This window comes from Petromyzon marinus, chromosome 14 (assembly GCF_048934315.1).
Source record: "Petromyzon marinus isolate PM22_M1 ecotype Great Lakes invasive population chromosome 14, UKy_Petmar_22M1.pri1.0, whole genome shotgun sequence".
NCBI classification, from domain to species: domain Eukaryota; kingdom Metazoa; phylum Chordata; class Hyperoartia; order Petromyzontiformes; family Petromyzontidae; genus Petromyzon; species Petromyzon marinus.
Genome location: NC_133680.1, coordinates 2,175,573 through 2,195,832, shown reverse-complemented (window position 1 = coordinate 2,195,832; position 20,260 = coordinate 2,175,573). Strand labels below are relative to the sequence as shown.

The 20,260-nt window shown below is 50.6% G+C and overlaps 1 protein-coding gene across 2 annotated transcripts in view; it reads right to left on the bottom strand.

Annotated features, from left to right (window-relative positions):
• Positions 1-20,260, bottom strand: part of KLHDC8B (kelch domain containing 8B) — a 76,686-nt gene that overhangs the window by 27,127 nt on the left and 29,299 nt on the right. For both annotated transcript variants that reach the window (XM_032954390.2, XM_032954391.2), the window contains exon 3: positions 7,358-7,522. In XM_032954390.2, coding sequence (XP_032810281.1) covers positions 7,358-7,522 — 165 coding nt within the window. The remainder of the gene's footprint in view (positions 1-7,357; positions 7,523-20,260) is intronic.

Below are 20,260 nucleotides of genomic sequence, written 5' to 3'. Positions count from 1 at the left end.
GCAGCACCTATGCCATTTACCATATTTGTCAAAAAAATGTAAATAGAATGACAACAAAATATATCAGTGTCCAAGGTAAAAACTAATTGCCAAGACAATTGAATGTAATGTCATTTGCCCAAGAGAGAACTCAAGGATACGAAGGTGAATCTATTTTACCAGAGTGACCTGGGTCTCCAAAGTGACAAAAGCCAAAACGTAGCACGTTGAATGCAAACAAAAAACATACTCTGATAATATACAGTGAGGGAAAAAAGTATTTGATCCCCTGCTGATTTTGTACATTTGCCCACTGATAAAGAAATGATCAGTCTATAATTTTAATGGTAGGTTTATTTGAACAGTGAGAGACAGAATAACAACAACAAAATCCAGAAGAACGCATGTCAAAAATGTTATAAATTGATTTGCATTTTAATGAGGGAAATAAGTATTTGACTCCCTCTCAATCAGAAAGATTTCTGGCTCCCAGGTGTCTTTTATACAGGTAACGAGCTGAGATTAGGAGCACACTCTTAAAGGGAGTGCTCCTAATCTCAGCTTGTTACCTGTATGAAAGGCGCCTGTCCACAGAAGCAATCAATCATCCAGATTCCAAACTCTCCACCATGGCCAAGACCAAAGAGCTCTCCAAGGATGTCAGGGACAAGATTGTAGACCTACATAAGGCTGAAATGGGCTACAAGACCATGCCAAGCACCTTGGTGAGAAGGTGACAACAGTTGGTGCGATTATTCGCAAATGGAAGAAACACAAAAGAACTGTCAATCTCCCTCGGCCTGGGGCTGCATGCAAGATTTCACTTCGTGGAGTTGCAATGATCATGAGAACTGTGAGGAATCAGCCCAGAACTACACAGGAGGATATTGTCAATGATCTCAAGGCAGCTGGGACCATAGTCACCAAGAAAACAATTGGTAACACACTACGCCGTGAAGGACTGAAATCCTGTAACGCACGCAAGGTCCCCCTGCTAAAGAAAGCACATATACATGCCCGTCTGAAGTTTGCCAATGAACATCTGAATGATTCAGAGGACAACTGGGTGAAAGTGTTGTGGTCAGATGAGACCAAAATGGGGATCTTTGGCATCAACTCAACTCGCCGTGTTTGGAGGAGGAGGAATGCTGCCTATGACCCCAAGAACACCATCCCCACCGTCAAACATGGAAGTGGAAACATTATGCTTTGGGGGTGTTTTTCTGCTAAGGGGAGAGGACAATTTCATCAAAGGGACGATGGACGGGGCCATGTACCGTTAAATCTTGGGTGAGAACCTCCTTCCCTCAGCCAGGGCATTGAAAATGGGTCGTGGATGGGTATTCCAGCATGACAATGACCCAAAACACACGGCCAAGGCAACAAAGGAGTGCCTCAAGAAGAAGCACATGAAGGTCCTGGAGTGGCCTAGCCAGTCTCCAGACCTTAATCCCATAGAAACTCTGTGGAGGGAGCTGAAGGTTCGAGTTGCCAAACGTCAGCCTCGAAACCTTAATGACTTGGAGAAGATCTGCAAAGAGGAGTGGGACAAAATTCCTCCTGAGATGTGTGCAAACCTGGTGGCCAACTACAATAAACGGCTGACCTCTGTGATTACCACCAAGTACCTGTATAAAAGACACCTGGGAGCCAGAAATCTTTCTGATTGAGAGGGAGTCAAATACTTATTTCCCTCATTAAAATGCAAATCAATTTATAACATTTTTGACATGCGTTTTTCTGGATTTTGTTGTTATTCTGTCTCTCACTGTTCAATTAAACCTACCATTAAAACTATAGACTGATCATTTCTTTGTCAGTGGGCAAACGTACAAAATCAGCAGGGGATCAAATACTTTTTTCCCTCACTGTATGCATTGTCCTTGAAACTGATTGGCGTCCTCTGGTCTAACACCGTTTGAGACGAGGCTCAAAAGAAAGCTGTCTCTGGTGTGGACCAATCAGTTTCAAGGACAATGCATATATTATCAGAGTGTGTTTTTGTTTGCATTCTGACCACAAGCATTGTGGTTAATGCAGACATGATTCCTTGTAAAAGGTTTCAGTTTGGTGTTTTACCAGCTGTTTTGTTGCCATAAAAAAAGGGAAAACCCCTATTATCATACCACGTAAAGTCCAGCAATGGTGCCAATTGAAAACAGAGCAAAAATGCGCGTGTCACATGAGAAATTTAAAATATTGCACGTGCCTAAATCGATGTAAAATTATACATTATCTGCAGCGTAAATCGACTAATGCTGATTACTTTAACACTGATCATAGCACATCCGCTACTGGGATGACGGTCTACGCCAAATCGTTACCATTACTCACGGTTACATCGCGCACACAATACACAGACGTGAAGGGCGGCTTCTGTACCAATGTGTAAACGGACGATGTTGTCAATCACAACCGCGAGTAAAGAATGTATCAGCGAACATTGACAGCTGAGACACCGAGATACAATCCGCACAATGTCTCACGTGGCACTGCTAGCCACTGCGATGGCACCACGGCCGTGTATGCATGCATGCAGAACTTCTTTCGCCCCGTACGTAGGCCCACCGTAGCGCACGCGTCGAACCTAAGCGCTATCTCTGCCTCGATTCGCTCGGCATTTCTGAGAGTCCTCGATCAGACGCCGTCGCTTTGCTCTTTTCTGGGGGGCAGATCCAACAAGAGGACTAATGCTCTGCAGGTTACACACGGCGCGCTCGTTGCTGTGGAGCGCCGTTAAGCGGTGTCCCATGAAAGGTGTCTTATAAATTTATATATATTACAAAAAAAGTGTTCTTGCCTCTAGTTATCTCGTGAAGCGAGAGGTGAAAGTGGCCCCGAAGCGAAATGAAATCACGGGCCGCGCAAATACGGCGAGCACTCGTTCATAATTCAGATGGTGGCGTAAATACATATATATATGTAAAAACAAAAAATCCGGGTAAAGGTGCAGACCCTGCAATGTCTGGGCTCATGACACCGCTGGCGGAAAGACCTCCACTACTCGAGGGGGTTCCAGCGGATAATCTCGCCCAACTGCTTCCACGCCTGGTGAGACGTCTCTAAAGCGGTCGCAGTAACCTGCGTTTTTATTTGTTTTGCATTCGCCGATTTGGCGAGAAGCAGGGAACTCTTGTGAAAACGAGACTCACCCTGGCCTGTTGAGTTCTCGCCGGATTAAAATGAACAACAACAAAAATGTGGACTTAAAACTCGAACCCGCATTCTACCCCTCCACAAGTGACCTGCCAATCCATCACTTGTGGGTGGGCAGACGTGGGGGGGGGGGGGGGGATGGGTGGGGATTAAGAAGCTGGTCCCAGTGTGTCAACTTCCGTGCCAGGGGATCGATTCGAACCAGCGACCTCTGGATTTCACGTCCAGCAAATTCCATCGCGGCAGCATCAACGCGAACCTTTTACAGCTCGCGTTTGTGAAATATCCCATTGTTTTGTAAATAGCTCTAAATGTTCAATTTGTCCTCCGATCGATGGAATTCTTTCGCCAGAATATTATTTAAATCCGAAAGAATACAACAAAAAAACTTCACGAAACGTATATTCTTGGAATTTTAATCCGTAAAAAAAGGCAGATTAATTTTAGTACAGGAGAAAATCTTGAGAAGAGTATGAAAATGACCAGCTGACTCTTAGTTTCCGTTTCAGAACAACGAGTACTCTAACTCGTTAAAAAACAAAATAAAAATTCTCTACTTTGGCTCGATGGACGCGTGTGCACGCCGGTCTTGGAGTTCCCCTTTGAAACGTGCCACGCGCGAGCGCAGTCGCTGTGACTCGGCGCCCGCGGGCCCGAATCTCATTAGTGGTTCTCGGACGCCCACTGGGACGCGTTTCGTGCCGATCGTTAGCTTACGCGAAAGATGAATGGACGGAAATGACCGCGGCGCCTCTGTGCAGTGTGGCAGTCTTCGTGCTCCTCGACTCCTCGTGCGTGTGCATTCGTGCCGAGTACGTACGGGAACTCCTGTGTGCTCGTTGGTATTGGTCTACCGCGTGCGCTTCGGTGTCTCGGCTTTGTCAAGGATCTAGGAGTCAGTCTTAAGAGATTGGTTAAGGAATGAAGAAGTCGGGAAAGGAGCAGAGGGCACCGATGCTGCTGCTGTTGCAGCAACATTAAAACGAGTGGAATTGGGCCAGGACACGTCACGAGAAACAGCTGATGAAGAGACGAGAGACGAAACGAAACTCCGTGCGAGTGGAGGCCGAGGGAGCAAGGGAAGAGTGAAGCAGCACGGTGAGACAGCGGCAGCAGAAGCAGCAGCAGAAGCAGCAGCGAGACGACATCGCAGAGTCCGCAGGCCACGACTTGACTGGTGAGTGGTGGGAGGACCGTTGGCCCGCAGTGGGAAGCTGCAGGTTGTCGACGACAACAACAACAACTACAACCCAGGACTCCTTTGAAAAGGAGGCCCATGGCCTCAATAGTTGCTCACGTGGTTGAAGCGAAGGGGACATCCCGACCACCTACGTGTGGGACCACGTTCACTCATTTTGTCCACAGTTTATATATGCACCGGTTAGCGCGCTGCGCTATGAAGCTGGCGACTCGGGTTCGATTCCCGCTCACGGCCAACACCAGTGATGATTATCTGAACCGGTCCCGGGCTTCCCCTAGGTCGACTCAGCCTCAAATGAGCACCTGGTGCAGCGTGTAGACATCGCCACTGGGGAGGCAAAGGCCCAACCCCTCGTGTGCCGTGCCGGCTTTAATAGGTGCTTGCTAACAGCACTTGCCTCTGTTAAAGGCTATACGGGCGGGGGGAATGTTTGTCTTTGTGCATGCACGCGTGTTAATGTCGCATTATGCATTCGGGTACACGGGCACGTGTCACTACCCCACCGTGCTACAGTTTCAGTGCCTGCTTTCCCTCCCCCCAATTAAAATACAAAGCCTATGCAACGATTAATTTGCCACCGTTGAAAGTGACGGCCTGCCAAAGATTAGTATGGCCACAATAAAACACAGAGACTCCCGCACCGCCTCGACAGTCTTTTGGTTGCAAGTGCTGTTAGCGAGCACCTATGAAGGCTGGCAACGGTCACACGAGGGGTTGGGTGGTCAGCACCGCGCCCGGCCGCCTTTGTATCCCTAGTGGCGATGTTTAAACACTGCGGCAGGTACCCATTTGAATCGACCTAGGGGAGGCCGATAAAACACACACACAAATCGCGCACACCAAAACGCGGATGGCAAATTAAACCGCGATCATCTGCACGAAACAAGTCAGTCACACAGGGTAGCACGCGGACCATCCCAGCGTCTCGGCACGACCACGGCACCTGGGGCAGACGCTACTGTTGTGGCAAAACACAAAGGGAGAGGTCACCTTGTGGTGGTGCATGATGCGTGAGCCACGTGACATTGTGCGCGCGCGTGCGTGTGCAGCCCGGAGGAGCGGCGCCGTCGTTCTTCCTGCGCTGCCTAAACCACGCAGCCAACTGGTCAAGATTCCCAGCCATGGCTAACATCAGTGGTGATATCTGCACTTCTTTTGGGTCCTCCCCTAGGTTGACTCGGCCTGCAATAAGCAGCTGATGCCTCGATTGAACATCTGCCCTGGGGTGTTGCTCGCCCCTCCACCCCCACTGTACGCTGTTCCGGCTTTAATACGTTCTGGCCAACTGCACATGGCTCCAACACTCTGTTTAGCTAGACGGGGTATCTTTGTCTTCGTGAAGTGGGGACTTGTTTCCTTAGTGGCAAGAAATTGGTAGTGTCAGAATCCTGCGCCAAACTAAATGCAAAAAAGCAAAGGTTCCCCGTTGTCGCCCTATGAATGGTTGGGGCAAGTGCTGGTTCAAAATGTAGGCATTTGTCCACACCACCCACTCGTGTGCCGTGCCGTCCTTAATCGGGGCTTGCTGACAGCATTTGCTCTCACAAACTAAACACATACGACGGTTATTCATACAACAGTTATTCCTGGGTATTGCCAGATCCATGGAATTCACGGCCAAACCAGTCACTCTAATAGGACAACTGACACGGCACACGTGGACATCTAAACGATGGGATGAATGGAAATGCACGAATAATATCAACATGGTTTTAAAACAATTGGACTTTGCTCCGGTCACAGAGCCCTTGATGTAGACTGACTTGTTCAACGTGAACAGATCTGTGAAGATCAGAGGCGCTTGTGTAAACGCTGCCAAAGGAAACCCACGGAGATGTAAATCGGGACCTTTGATCTGAACACATCTACTCAAGTCTGAACAGATCCGTGGAGATCAAAGCCACGCGTGCCACTGAGGCCAGATGAACCTCACCCACCTGGAAATCGAGAGCCATTTTATCGGAACAGATTTTCTTCTGTTCAGATTTACTTCCGTTCTGATGAGACGTGTTCAGACACGGGCTCACATTTCACCCACCACGAGTACATTAATGACGGCCTCTGATCTGAACACATGTGTGCAAAATTGAACGGTTCTGTTGAGATCAGCGAACTTTTGTGCGACCTCCGACCCATGAGGTCTCAGCTTCTCTGCCTGTGCTCCCGTGATCTGAAACCCCCTCCCTCAGACGTCCGTGCTGCTGATGCCCCTGCTCTTGTTGTTGGAGTTCACGCTCAGTCTCCCTCTGGTCTTCTGCTTAGGACTGTCACCTGTCAATGAAGTTTCTTAAATATATATTTTAAACGTATCTCTCTTTTTGGTGGCTCGTCGTGATGTTCCGCTCTTTGTTTATAGCGTCTTCAGATGCATCTCCATTTTAATTTAAGTGCTGTTGGTGGATGGTGGAGGGGGGGGGGGTGTAATAGGCCCGGGATGGGGGGAGCAGTATCAATCCAGATGAGATTTGGTAAACGACAACCGGTAACCGCTGAACTCTGAATGGCAAGTCCCGTGTGCACACCATTAAACCACAGTGGCAGCTGCCTTAGATTATCAGTTAAAAAAGCTAAACACGTGATCTCTATTGCTCTAGACATTTCTGTATGTGCGGGAATGTGGTAAAAAAAAAACATGAGAGTTTTTTTTTTGTTCTTGTGGTTAACGGTAATCTATTTCAGATCTTTCTTGCCACTGCTGGCAATTGAACTCGGGTCGCACGGAGTTTACAGCGCAGCGCGCTAATCACTGCACTGCTGCCGTGTGGCTGTGGAGTTTTGTGGCACGGCCCAGTGGTGGCGCATTCGTCCGCGTGTTGAAGAGGCGCACGGTTCGAACGCGGCGGCCGCCCTGATTAATACTGCGGTGTGCGCGTTAACCACACAGACACTCCGCGCCACCTGATTTACAGTGGACGTTCAAGAACCCATAATAATTGTGCCGATCCAGCTGCTTCTGCTTCTACTGGTGCTGCTGATGATGACGACGATGACGACGACGACGCGGCAGGATTCGGGACTCACCCAGCACGTAGATCTTGCCCCCGCGCACGAAGGCCGTGGCGGCGTAGCGCGGCGTGGGCATGGGCGCCAGCGCACGCCACGCGTCCCGCACGGCCTCGTACTCCCACAGCGTGGCCAGGGGGGTCGTGTCCGCGCCCATGCCGCCCGCCACGAACACGCGGCAGTCTGCACGCGACACACAAACACAAAGACAAAGATCCCCGTGTAGCCTTAACAGACTGTAGGGGCAAGTGCTGTTAGCGAGTAGCACCTATAAAGGCCGGCACGGCACACGATGGGTTGGATGGTCAACACCACGCCCGGCCGCCTTTGTCTCCCTAGTGGCGATGTTTACACATCGCACCAGGTACTAATTTGGGGCTGAGTCGACCTAGGGGAGGCCCAGGACCGGTTCATATATCCGCCACCGTTGTTGTCCGTGAGCGGGAATTGAACTCGGGTCGCTGGGTTTCGGGGGCGCAGTGTACTAACCGCTCCACGGCACACAGAAGTGCGCCCACGTGCACGCACACAGACGTTCGCACACAGACGCACAGACGCACACATACACACAGACGCACGCACACAGACACACAGACGCACGCATACAGACGCACGCACACAGACACACAGACGCAAGCACACAGACACACAGACGCACGCACACAAACGCACAGACGCACACATACACACAGACGCACGCACACAGACACACAGACGCACGCATACAGACGCACGCACACAGACACACAGACGCAAGCACACAGACACACAGACGCACGCACACAAACGCACAGACGCACGCACACAGACACACAGACGCACGCACACAGACACACAGACGCACGCACACAAACGCACAGACGCACGCACACAGACATACAGACGCACGCACACAGACACACAGACGCACGCACACAGACACACAGACGCACCCACAGAGACGCCGCACTTAGACACACAGACGCACGCACACAGAAGCACAGATGCACGCACAGACACACAGACGCACAGACGTACGCACACAGACACACAGACGCACGCACACAGACACACAGACGCACGCACACAGACACACAGACGCACGCACACAGACGCACAGATGCACGCACACAGACACACAGACGCACGCACACAGACACAGACGCACGCACACAGACGCACAGACGCACGCACACAGACGCACCCACACAGATGCACGTACACAGACACACAGACGTACGCACAGACACACAGACGCACAGACGCACGCACGCTCGCTCAGACACCCACGCAGGGAAGCGCGCCCACACGCTCGAAACTGATCACTCGACGGGCTCCCACCGACGCCGCGCTCGACATCCCCCCCAGGGCGGGCGCCGCCACATCTGGACGACGCTGGCCAATGGAGACATCGGCGCGGTGTCGCCGAGAATGCGAACGTGGCCAGACGAGTGTAAACATAGCTCGTCAAGAGGAGGCCTGCTGGATGGGTGGCCTGGGAGGTTAAGAGCGCCGAGCCGGTACCGCTGAGAACCTGGGTTCGATTCCAGGCTTCAGCCGCCCGTAATTGACACCGGGATCTCGCGTGGTTCCCCTACGACTTCCAGCTCGGACCTTTTCACTTTCCAGGTGCTTCCATTTGTGGGTCTCGGTGGATCGGGTGAAGGACACTACCAAAAAATGTGACCCTTCATGTTTAACAGCTCTGTATATGCTGTTGCCTTGCTCATAGTTGTGAATATGCCCATTTTTCGCGGCGTTTGTGGCTAAAGGGCGATTGGGTAACGACTCGCGACGCTTGCAGGGCACCACCACCGGCCTCTCCGCGCACACGCTGCTGAGGCTCACGTAGCTCGCGGTCGCGGGACGCACATAGTACAGGGGGGGTCCCTTGTCTCGCACAGCCGCGCCATCGCACGGACGTCAGACAGCAGTCTGCCTCCACATCACCTCCCACCCTCTCCTCCACCCCCCGCAGGTAATTCTACAACCAAGTGCGATTAGCGGTGGTCACAACGCATTGTGTACACTACATGGCGACCTCAGTTCGATTGCCAGCCACGGCTAACAACAGTTGGTGAGCGATGTCTGAACCGTTCCTAGACGCAGTGCTGTCCTAAGCGACCTATAGCGATAACAATATATAATAACCATGATGACGATGATAACACCGAAGTAGAATGCATAATTCCCAAGCTCCAGCTGCAATCTTTTATTTATGGGCTGATATGGGGTTTGACTGCGGGGGTATAATCCCAACGACCCCGAGTTCCAAACTCGTCCTGCGTTTCCCCTCCCCCCACTTCAGCAACCCGCACTGACCAGCGTGGTGAAGTATGGTCGAACAAAAATCTAGTCCCCCCCCCCCATTTCAGCAGTGTGGTCAAAGCACGATCAGGCAATCCGCGTGACCCACACGGCAAGGAGAGAGGAATTCATCCAGCAAGTGGGTTGACAAATGTGGTGGGGAAGGGGGAGGCTGTGATATGATTTTTTAAAATTATTATTAACGATAGCCACCGGTAAATACAACCATTAACTATTTTTTTTATTTTACCAGGTAAGGCCCCACTGAGCTGTATAGCTCTTTTTCAAAAGGGATCTGGCCACAAATGATCACTGAACGAAGTGACTCATCACGTGGAAATGTACAGCAGCCAAATACTCTAAACGCGTGATGTTGATGCTAAATGTGGAGGGGAACAAACCCAGAGGACCCGGAGAAAAATCCACGCGACCGCGATCAACATGGGGGCATTTAAATGCATGTATGTATGCATGATGAACTTCTTCGCACCGTACGTAGCCAATCGCGCTACTTGAAGTTTCAGCCACAACGCCGTCACATTGCGTGAGTTTCATTGCCTTCTCGACAGGGGAATGCGTCAATTTCTTCCTTCTTCTTCAAATAATAAACACAAAATATACAGCAGCAGGCGTCGGGGTCTGCATAGAACCCACGACCTCCTGTATACCAGGCGAGGCAGTTAACATCTCGCCACCGCGGAGCCCCCAAATCTGCGCTCCGTTCACGTTGCCCGGGATCGCGATGCGTCGGGGGGGGGGGGAGGGTTGTGCAGACGGCACGAAACGTCAGGAGACGCCGGCACTCGGAACCACGCCACGTGGAGTCGGGGAAAAAGCCAACAAAAATCCCTCCGTTGCCACGGAAACGGGATCAACATGGGGGCATTTAAATGGATGCATGTATGTATGCATGATGAACTTCTTCGCACCGTACGTAGCCAATCGCGCTACTTGAAGTTTCGGCCACAACGCCGTCACATTGCGTGCGTTTCATTGCCTTCTCGACAGGGGAATGCGTCAATTTCTTCCTTCTTTTTCAAATAATAATAATAATGAGAATTTGTATTGTTTGAATGTGGGCTCAATTAGACATTTCTGGTATGGGAGGGGATGTACTGGCTAAAAATGTGGGAGAAAAAAAATACCCACGCTGAAGAAATCCACCCCTATGCCATGCATCCTCCGTCACCAATCATTAACATTATATATACGCCGGTAACGGTTTTAATTTAAATACTAAATATATTTTACCACTGCGGCGCACTTTGCGCCCGTGTTGTTTGATTATTAAATGCGAGCAAATGTCAACGTGGCCCTGGAATGCAAAGTGGCCCCCTTCTCTCTGCGGCGGCGGCGGCGTGTGTCAAAGAGGATCGTTGATTCCGCTCGACGCCTCTCTCCGTATTTGCCGAGTAAACTCCTGCGGCAAGCGCACACGTCATACGCCTATTATGATTATTATTATTGTTGCCATAACTTACAACCCATTGTCAAACCGCTGCAGGCCCCACGCCGCCGAGGTCATCGCGAGTCGTTTGACCATACTTTGTCACGCTGGTCAGCGCGGGATCCTGAAAGGGTCGGGTGCGGAATTGCCAGCAACTGCTCAGATATCACTCGCCACTTATGTTAGTCGTGGCCAGGATTTGTACTCAGGTGGCTGCTGTTCATAGAGCAGCACTCGTTGTTTCATGTCCCCACTCTCCTCCTCCCCCCATCCCCGGTCCAAATTCTAAATGTATCCCGGTTGTGTTTGAGACAAAGAGTGCGTTTGGATATCTGCCGTTGTAATAGGCGCGCGCGGTGGGGGGGGGGTCGCGTTGACACGGCTTTGATCGCGTAAGCTCCACGCGCTCGATGACATCATTGTCGGCAATGTGGACCCTTTCATTATCGTTGGTGGCTTTGTTGTTGTTGGGGTTTTTGTTGTTGTTGTAATGTTATTTTATTTTCAGCCGCGACGATGCCTTCGTATCGTGGTGGAGCTGCGGTTTATTTTAAGCGTGGGCAATCTTTGTTTGCAGAACCCCGTCAGAGGCACGCTGGGTTAACGCAGCCTTCAGACATTCACACAGGCTACGTGTTTAGATCATGCATCTTTAAATGTATACATATCAAGAACCGTGGTGCCAATACTCAATTCGCACGAACCACCGAAAAACTGTGCACCCATGAGGTGGGTTTGTTTGCAGCGTTACATTGTGTATATATAAACTTCTTTTGAATACCTATCAGAAAACCAATTCTTTGTGGTGTTTGCAAACGTCAAAATGTATTTTTAACAAATTCATTTCCTGTTGTGTGCCTCGCGTTCTTGATATAAATGCACCAAGACAAAGGAAGCTATCTCACTCTCTCTCTGTGCAAAATTAATTCTCTTGTCATATTTGTTGGCCGTACTGATTATGCATTTTATTCCGTGCGGATGAGCCGCCCGCTGAAGGTGACCTATTTAAAAAATGGCATTTATGTTTCCTCGCTATTGAAACTCACCGAATCCGATTCCACACAAACTTGTTCACGTAAGGCGAGAACGAGCAATTGAGCGCCACATTGCTCACGATAATAATATGAACATCAACAGCAGGCGTGATACATCCACTGGTGGATGAAGACTGCTGCCCACCACGCCCCCCACACTTAATGGCCATCTCTCACGCTTTAGCATTGCCATAATCTATATTGCTTTGGCACATGAGCTCATATCATTCGACATGATACGGCACCCGAGACACTGTGAACGGTGCCTTTGTGAGTGCAAATGATCACGAGCATAGTCTCATCTCTAAATACTGTCCATTCTCAGGAGGGGGAGCGGTGGTGCCGTGGTTGTCCGTTATGCGCTTTCAACCGGGCGACACAAGTACATCTCCCTGGAGCCACGGCCAACATCAGTGGCGAGTGATGTTTGCATCAGTCCTGCGCATGCCTCCCTCAGCAACCCGCACTGACCAGTGTGGTGAAGTATGGTCAAACTATCCTCAGGACCGATGCCTTCGTTGAGCAGTTGATTTCCAGAGCGCTGTCAATTATTTTCGATATTTTCACTGCCGTGAAGAAGGTCCGTTGCCTGAAACGTCACCTATTACATACTTTTCCGTTTAAAGGCCATGCCGTGTTATTGACGAATGTGCTGGTTTGATACATTTATACAGTAGTGCGTTATAGTATTTACAAGGGCGGTAATATAACGATGCTATATCGTCATATTATAACGATGCTATATCAATGTGACGATATGCGATATCATAACGTAATATGACGATGCTATTGCCAGCAAAAAGTGGACAGTCAACTTAAACACAAAAACCTCCAATATTGGCCGAAATAATAATCAACCGTCAATAATATATTATCTTATAAATCCCATTCTCACATCGTATTTCTTGCGCGCGCGCGCTCGCTCGCACACCCATCTTGCACAAACGGTTCACACGATGAAACGATGCATTACTTAAAATAATAAATAATACATTATCTGTGCGCTCCAAAAGCCACGGCGTTGGCCAAGGCCGCAATGCCACAGCGACGTCGCGGTGACTTCCGTGTCGCTTGCACCGCTTGCTCTGCTGTGCCCTCGCCTGCGCTAGAACGAGCGCCAAACCGCACTTTGATGCGCGTTGCAATCCGCTATGAAGTAAATAATAAAACGAACGTGGTTTTGTTGTTGTTGTTGTTGTATCTCAGCGATAGGGGAATGCTTCCCCGCCACTGCTGTATATATACATTACCCCCCCCCCCCCATCCTTCGTGTGTGTGACATCCGCTGCGGTGGACTGCGAGGATTTATTGGCATCTCGGCCGCATCGAGACATGCATCGGAACTTGCACCGCGCGCAAGAGTCGCCCCCATCTCTCCGTACGACGTCGAAGAACTCGGCTCGCCAGTCCAGCGGTGGACGACTCCGGCGGGGCCTCCTGGTGCTCGAGGGGTACTCGAGGGGTACTCGGCACTCTGGCAGAGGCGCGACAATGTCCACCTGTCATGGACACGATCTGACAATTTGTGAATACATTTAGATGAGCATTTGCGTGAATTAAAAAAATATATTTGGGGGGGGGGGGTGCCGGAGGGCGAAAATTCATGTGAATACAAAAATCACGTGACGTAAAAATGTTAAAAGTAAAACAATTTTGTTTTGCTAATAATTGACGGATGAGAGGGTTAAAAAAACATGTGAGCCGCGTGTTGCAGAGCTCTGTGTCCACTTTAGGGCGGGGGTGGTGCGGGGTTGTTACAAAATCAGTGGCGGAGCGAGGCATTAGCAAGCCAAGCCAAAGCGGACGCCTCCAAACAGCTCAAGGGCCCCTGGATAGATGGAAAACTCTGGGTTGCATCAGAAATATCAGCTAAAATTCACATCCTATTTCTCCAATTGTTTTTTTCATATCAACATCGAACAGATAATTAATGTCTCTCGTCTCTGTTTTGTCTGCATCTCTCTCTCCTCTCGTCGAATTCCATTTCCGTCTCATCTGCACTTCCCATACGTCACTCCATCTCATCTGTATCCCCCATTCTTTCATCTCACTCCGGGCTCTATCCTTGTCTACAATTCCTCTCATCTCACTACATCTCTATCTCTTCATGAGACCTCCATTGCCAGTATTATATTATTAAAATAGGGGTTTTCCTCTTTCCGGCAATAAAACAGTTGTGTTAAGATGTTAAAACACCAAACTGCAACCTGTGCAAGGAATGATGACAGCATTAACCACGTAAACCCTATTATCATCATCATCATCATTTAATACTGGCAAAGGAGGTCCCATGATGTAGCTGCTCACCCCGAGCTCTCATTGTGCTGATAGTGGCATTGTCTTTGTGCTGTGTTCGCCTTCTGGCGTCCTCTGATCTCAGACTGTTAGTGAGACTCGGCTCTAAAGAAAGCTGTCTCTGGTGTGGACCAATGCACATACTGTCAGAGCATGTGTTTTTTTGTTTGCATTTTCACCACATGTACATGTGGTTAATGCAGACATGATTCCGTGCAAAGGTTTCAGTTTGGTGTTTTAACATCTGAACACAACTATTTTATTGCCAGAAAGGGGGAAACCCCCCCCCCCCTATTATCATCTCTATCTATTGTCTGTATCTCTTCTTTCATCTCACTCGGAGTTTCTAAATTGAAAGAGGGTGGGATGGAGGGGTGGTGGTGGGAGGCCCGAAAGTAATTTTTGCTCAGGGCCCTCCCAATGGCCCAGTGCCAGCACCACCACGGTGTCGTAAAAATGTGAAACTCGCGGTGTACGAGATGCATGCTGCCGGCGGTGCTCGCGCGAGACGAACGCTCGCTCTGTCGAGTTCGTTAACCGCGCCGCTCCCACCATCGACGGCGCGCACGTGAAAGATGTCCATTTGTATCGAATTAACGAAGACCACCGCGACCTAATCGGCGCTAATTGGGTTTGATACAAATTAGTCCCGGTTGCCATGGGAACTCGCGGTTGAAATCGTTTCCGCCACGCTGGCGGGGATGAGTGGCGGAATGCGTTCCTATTATTATTATATATATTATAATTTAGTTACTATTATATTATTATCATTTTATTACGCTATGCACTGTGACTGCGTGTCAACGTGTGCGTGTGTGGCATCAATGTGCACCTAGCCTGGCACAAGCGCCGTGGTGATGTCACCGCCACTTAGCGGCGAATGGTGGTTGTTGTGTTGTCGATGGGGGAGGGGGGGGAGCGGTGGCGCAGCGGTTAGCGCATTGCGCTGCTAAACCCGGCGACCCGAGTTCCATTCCCGTTCACGACCAATCACAGCGGGCGAATCTGCGAACCGGTCCCGAATCTTCCTCGAGGTCGACGCAGCCGTGTGTGTCAACATCAGTACTGGGGGAAGAAAAATGCGGCGTGCGTAGCGTTGGCCACACCACCGCCACGTGCACCCTTCCCCAGCACCTCCGATTGGCCACGTACGGTGCCAAAGAAGTTCAACGTGCGTGCGTTCATACATCGGTGTTCGTTATCAGCACTTGCACCTCCGATCAGCACGCTTGGCTACGTACGGTGCGAAGTAAGTTCAACATACATACATTCTTGCTCCAACAGTCTATTAAAGGCTACACTGGGGGAATCTTTGTCTTTGTGGTCGATACTGAACTTCCCCATGTGCTGTGTAATCGCAGTCAATGTCGCGGGCTGCGCGATTCACCTCTTAAAGCGGCATTTGTATTTGCCATGCAAGTTTAAAATTGTGATTTTTTTCCCTCTCTCTCATCTCTCTCTCTCTACTCTCTCTCTCTCTCTCATTCCCTCTGTCTCGCGCTCACCTCTCAATTTAAATTTGATTCCGCTACGGTATTTATATATTGCGAGAGAAAAAATCCTTTCCATCACGGTTAACATATTCTGGCGCATCATTTATTTACGCAACTATTTATTTTGTACGTTTCCACCGTCATCCACGCCCCTGCGTCTTTCCTCCTCCCCCCGTTCCTGCTCCCCGCACGGCGCGAGCGTGAACCCCCCGAGCCAGCCGTGCCCGAGTTCGCTCAGATCAGCTGCACGCGCGAGAATAAACATTCATTCCCACACCCAATTTTGGGCCCAAATCCAGGCACAAATCTCTGTCCTCATCGAGGGACACCCCCCCCGCCACCCCCACGTCACCCCCACGTCACCCCTCCAAACCCCAACCCCCTGAAGCTCCCTCCAAGCCCACGTCCCCACCCACCCCGGGGACCGACCCCGCTCCGTGCCACCCACCGTGCGCGTGGCGGAAGGGAGAGCAATCGCGGCTACCATGGCAACCCCGCGGCAAATTGATTGTGGCTTCTGCCGGTGATTACGCTTCGTCTGGGGGGGGGTGGGTGGGCCAGTGCTATATTTTTTTTGTCGGGGGGGGGGGGGGGTAGAGAGGAAAGAGTTAACCGGGTTTGCTCTCAAAGCCGCCAATTACCGCTGCGAATGTCGGCTGACCGCTCGGCCGCCGCTCGCCGCCGTCCAGCACCGGCGGCGCGCGACGCGACTACAATTAAGGGGCAACCGGTCGCGGGGTTTTCGAAGGCGGACGCCCCCTGGGAATGACGGCGGTGACAATGATGCTCGATTAGCGAGCGGCGATCAAATATTTCCACGTGAAGGGAGGGGGGAATGCCGCGCCGGAAGACGGTTTCGGCGGTGAGACGATCGGCCCTGCGCACGGGAGTGAGCTGGAGATGCCACGCGCGGTGCTGGCCACTCACCACCCCCCCCCCCCCCGTGTGCTGTGCCGGCCTTCATAGGTGCTCGCTAACAGCGCTTGCCCCAAAACACTGTTAAGGCTACACGGGGGATCTGTGTCTTTAATGGTGGAGGTGGCCGTGGGGGGGGGCGGTAGTGTCGTGGTTAGCGCGCTGCGCTACGAACCCGGCGACTCGAGTTCGAATCCCGCTCACGGCCAACACCAGTGACGATTATCTGAACCGGTCCTGGGCATCACCTAGGTCGACTAAGCCTCAAATGAGGAGACAAAGGCGGCCGGGCGTAGTGCTGGCCACCCACCCCCTCGTGTACCGTGCCGGCCTTCATAGGTGCTGCTCCTCGCGAACAGCACTTGCCCCAACAGTCTGTTAAGGCTGTACGGGGGATCTTTGTCTTGTGTGGTGGGAGTAGGAGACCTTCACTCGGCAGGGCATAGACAATGGATGAAGACGTTGGCGATGATGATAGTTGTGACGATGACATTGAGGATTGTGACGTTTGTAGAAGCGCTGGCGGTGTTAGAAACGATGATGATGATGATTGTAGGAGTGCTGGCTGTAGTCCTGTTAGTGACACAAATGATGGTGATGGCGAAGATGATGATGGTGCTGATTATACTGATGATTATTTTGGCAGTGGTAGTACTGGTGATGCTTATAGCACTGACGACGATTGTAATCACGATGATGCTTGCATCCGTAGAGCGTAGTTATTGTGGTGCAGGTGGTTATGATGGCGACAGTGGCGGTGGTGATGATGATGATAAAACAGAGCGTTCTCCGCCCGACGAACATTTAAAATCCATTATTAATTCTAAACACCCACAGAGGGCCTCCATCGTGTGACGCAGAGCAATGATGAGCGGGGCGGTCGCGAGACAGAGAGAGCCACGTGGCCAGGGAGACCGCACAACAGAGCGAGCCACTGCTAATGCGTCACCACTCTGGGCTGTGCTGGGCTAGGCAGCCTATCAGTAGGCGTGAGCCTGTGACAATTATATTCTTTGGTTCTTTCGGTAAAGTCACGTAGGTAGAAGAAAACATAATAATGATAAAAGTGACAATTATTTGAGACAAATAGAGCAACTCACTCCTCTTATTGGATTTGACGTGGAGGGCGGTGGGGGGGTCAGGACGCTATTCCCAAAATTTAACTCACAATCCTCTGTGAGAATCACCGCATTCGTCGATGCCAGAGTCTCCCAACTTCGCGTGTGTGGACCGCACAGATATCGTTTCCCTATTTTTTTAAAATATTTCATTGTTTTCCCTTTCAAGGCCACATTGTGTTGTTGTTAACGAATTGCGGTGGAGTGCGTTGTTAGCTGTGCTTCGTGCGCCGCTGTCGAAGCAGCAGCAGCAGCAGCAGCGTCGGAATAGAATGAGATGCAGATGATCGGAGTTATTTCTTCCTCCACGAAACGCCGAAATTGTTTTCCTCCAGGGTGGTGGAAAAACGCGAATTACATTTTGAGCGCTGACAGCGGCCCTCGGCGTCCGGAAAGTTTTGGAACCACTCTTCCTACACCATGCTGAAAAAGGTGCTATCGGCTTCTGCGTGCCTACATTGCCAAGAGAGGGCAGTGAAACGTCGATTGTTGTCCTCTACGTTCCGACGTCTGCGATTCCCGTGGTTCACCATCCCGCGGTGGCCAGCGTGGTGAGGTATGGTCAAATGTTCACCCAGGGGGCCTGCATGCCGTGAGGAGGCCCTCGTGAGATAGGGGCGGGGTCGGACCAGGGCTGGCTCCGGTATCGCTCGCCACTGATGTTAGCCGTGGCCGGGAATCAAACGCGGGTCGCCAGATCCGAAGGGTTGCGGCGCTAACCGTTGCGCCACGGCCGCAGGCGATAGATACATCGACAGATCGTGAGATGCATCGCTAGATAGATACAACGACAGATCGTGAGATGCATCGCTAGATAGATACATCGACAGATCGTGAGATGCATCGCTAGATAGATACATCGACAGATCGTGAGATGCATCGCTAGATAGATACAACGACAGATCGTGAGATGCATCGCTAGATAGATACATCGACAGATCGTGAGATGCATCGCTAGATAGATACGACAGATCGTGAGATGCATCGCTAGATAGATACATCGACAGATCATGAGATGCATCGCTAGATAGATACATCGATAGATGAATCATCGACGGTCTCGCTTGCGTATTTGGCAAGGTCAGCAGGTTTGAAATGAGATATTGACAGTGTGTGTGGTCTTGCACTTAGCGGTCTATTTTTAGTTATTCCGCGTGTGTCGTAGTTGTCACCGGATATAATCACCTCATTGTCCTCCAATAAGTGCCTCAATTGCCGAAGCTTTTCGTGGTATTATTCAATGAGCAACAGGCTGGGTAAAGAAAAATATATATACTGTATACAAACAGGCGTTTTTTTTATTCCTCGTGTTAAGAGGACATTAAACTAAATATATATTAATTAATATATAGTCTGTGTAGTGTTTAGTTACTTACCCATGAAAGCCACGCCGAGTTCAAAGATTTGTTTTTTCGGTGAGCCCTGCATTGGGCTGATTGGACAACGCCAATCACATTGGACAACACCGCTTCCACTGAATGTGTTCAGCCATGGCAGGGAACCGAAGAACTCCGACGAAAGGCACGCAGAACAGGGGGAGAGAACACACAAACTCCACACAGAGAGAGGCGTCCGAGGCAGGAATTTAACCCAGATCCCTCTTGCTGTAAGGCACGAGTATTACCATTTGCGTCTACCCTGCCACCCTTATTTAAAGACAATGTAATACAATGCATCGCCAACTGCATCTCAAGACGCTGTACCAAAACAGTGGGCAAATTTAATGTCATAGAGAGAGGCAGTCGCCGACAGAGGAAGAGGGAAGGTGTTGAGCCTGCTCTAGAATAGGGGACAGGGTGCCGACAGCACGGGTGGCTGGGGGGGAAGAGAGCTCCAGATTGTTGGGGCAGTAGAGGAGAATGAGCCGACGTGCCACTGAGCAGAGGTTGACTGGAGGCTTGGACAGAGATGAGAGGGGGAGAGGTGGGCAGAGGCGATTCCAAGGGGGAAATCTTGAGGATGGGGAGTGAGCTTCAGAGGCCTCTGGCTCATTCTCCCGGTGAGGTGAAAGGACGTTCATCGACCTCTGCCCACCCAGCAGTATAAATGGGTTCACCAAAAATAGTCAAGAGGGCAGGTTGCGTGTGGTGGGGTAAAGTGTGGGTACTCCTACTAGAGCTCCCGCTAGCGGAGGACCTTCTGCCAGCAGTGGCGTTAGCGAGCACTTTCAGGGCCTTTCACTTTTACTCTTGGTTTCATTTTACAAGGTTAAGTCATAGTTGATGAACCTCAAAGTAGCTTTGTTATCACTATGTGAAAGTTAAATTTGCATGTAAAATGGAACAAAACCTTTACTACTGGAATACGACCGCACTTACTGGTTTGTGGGATAA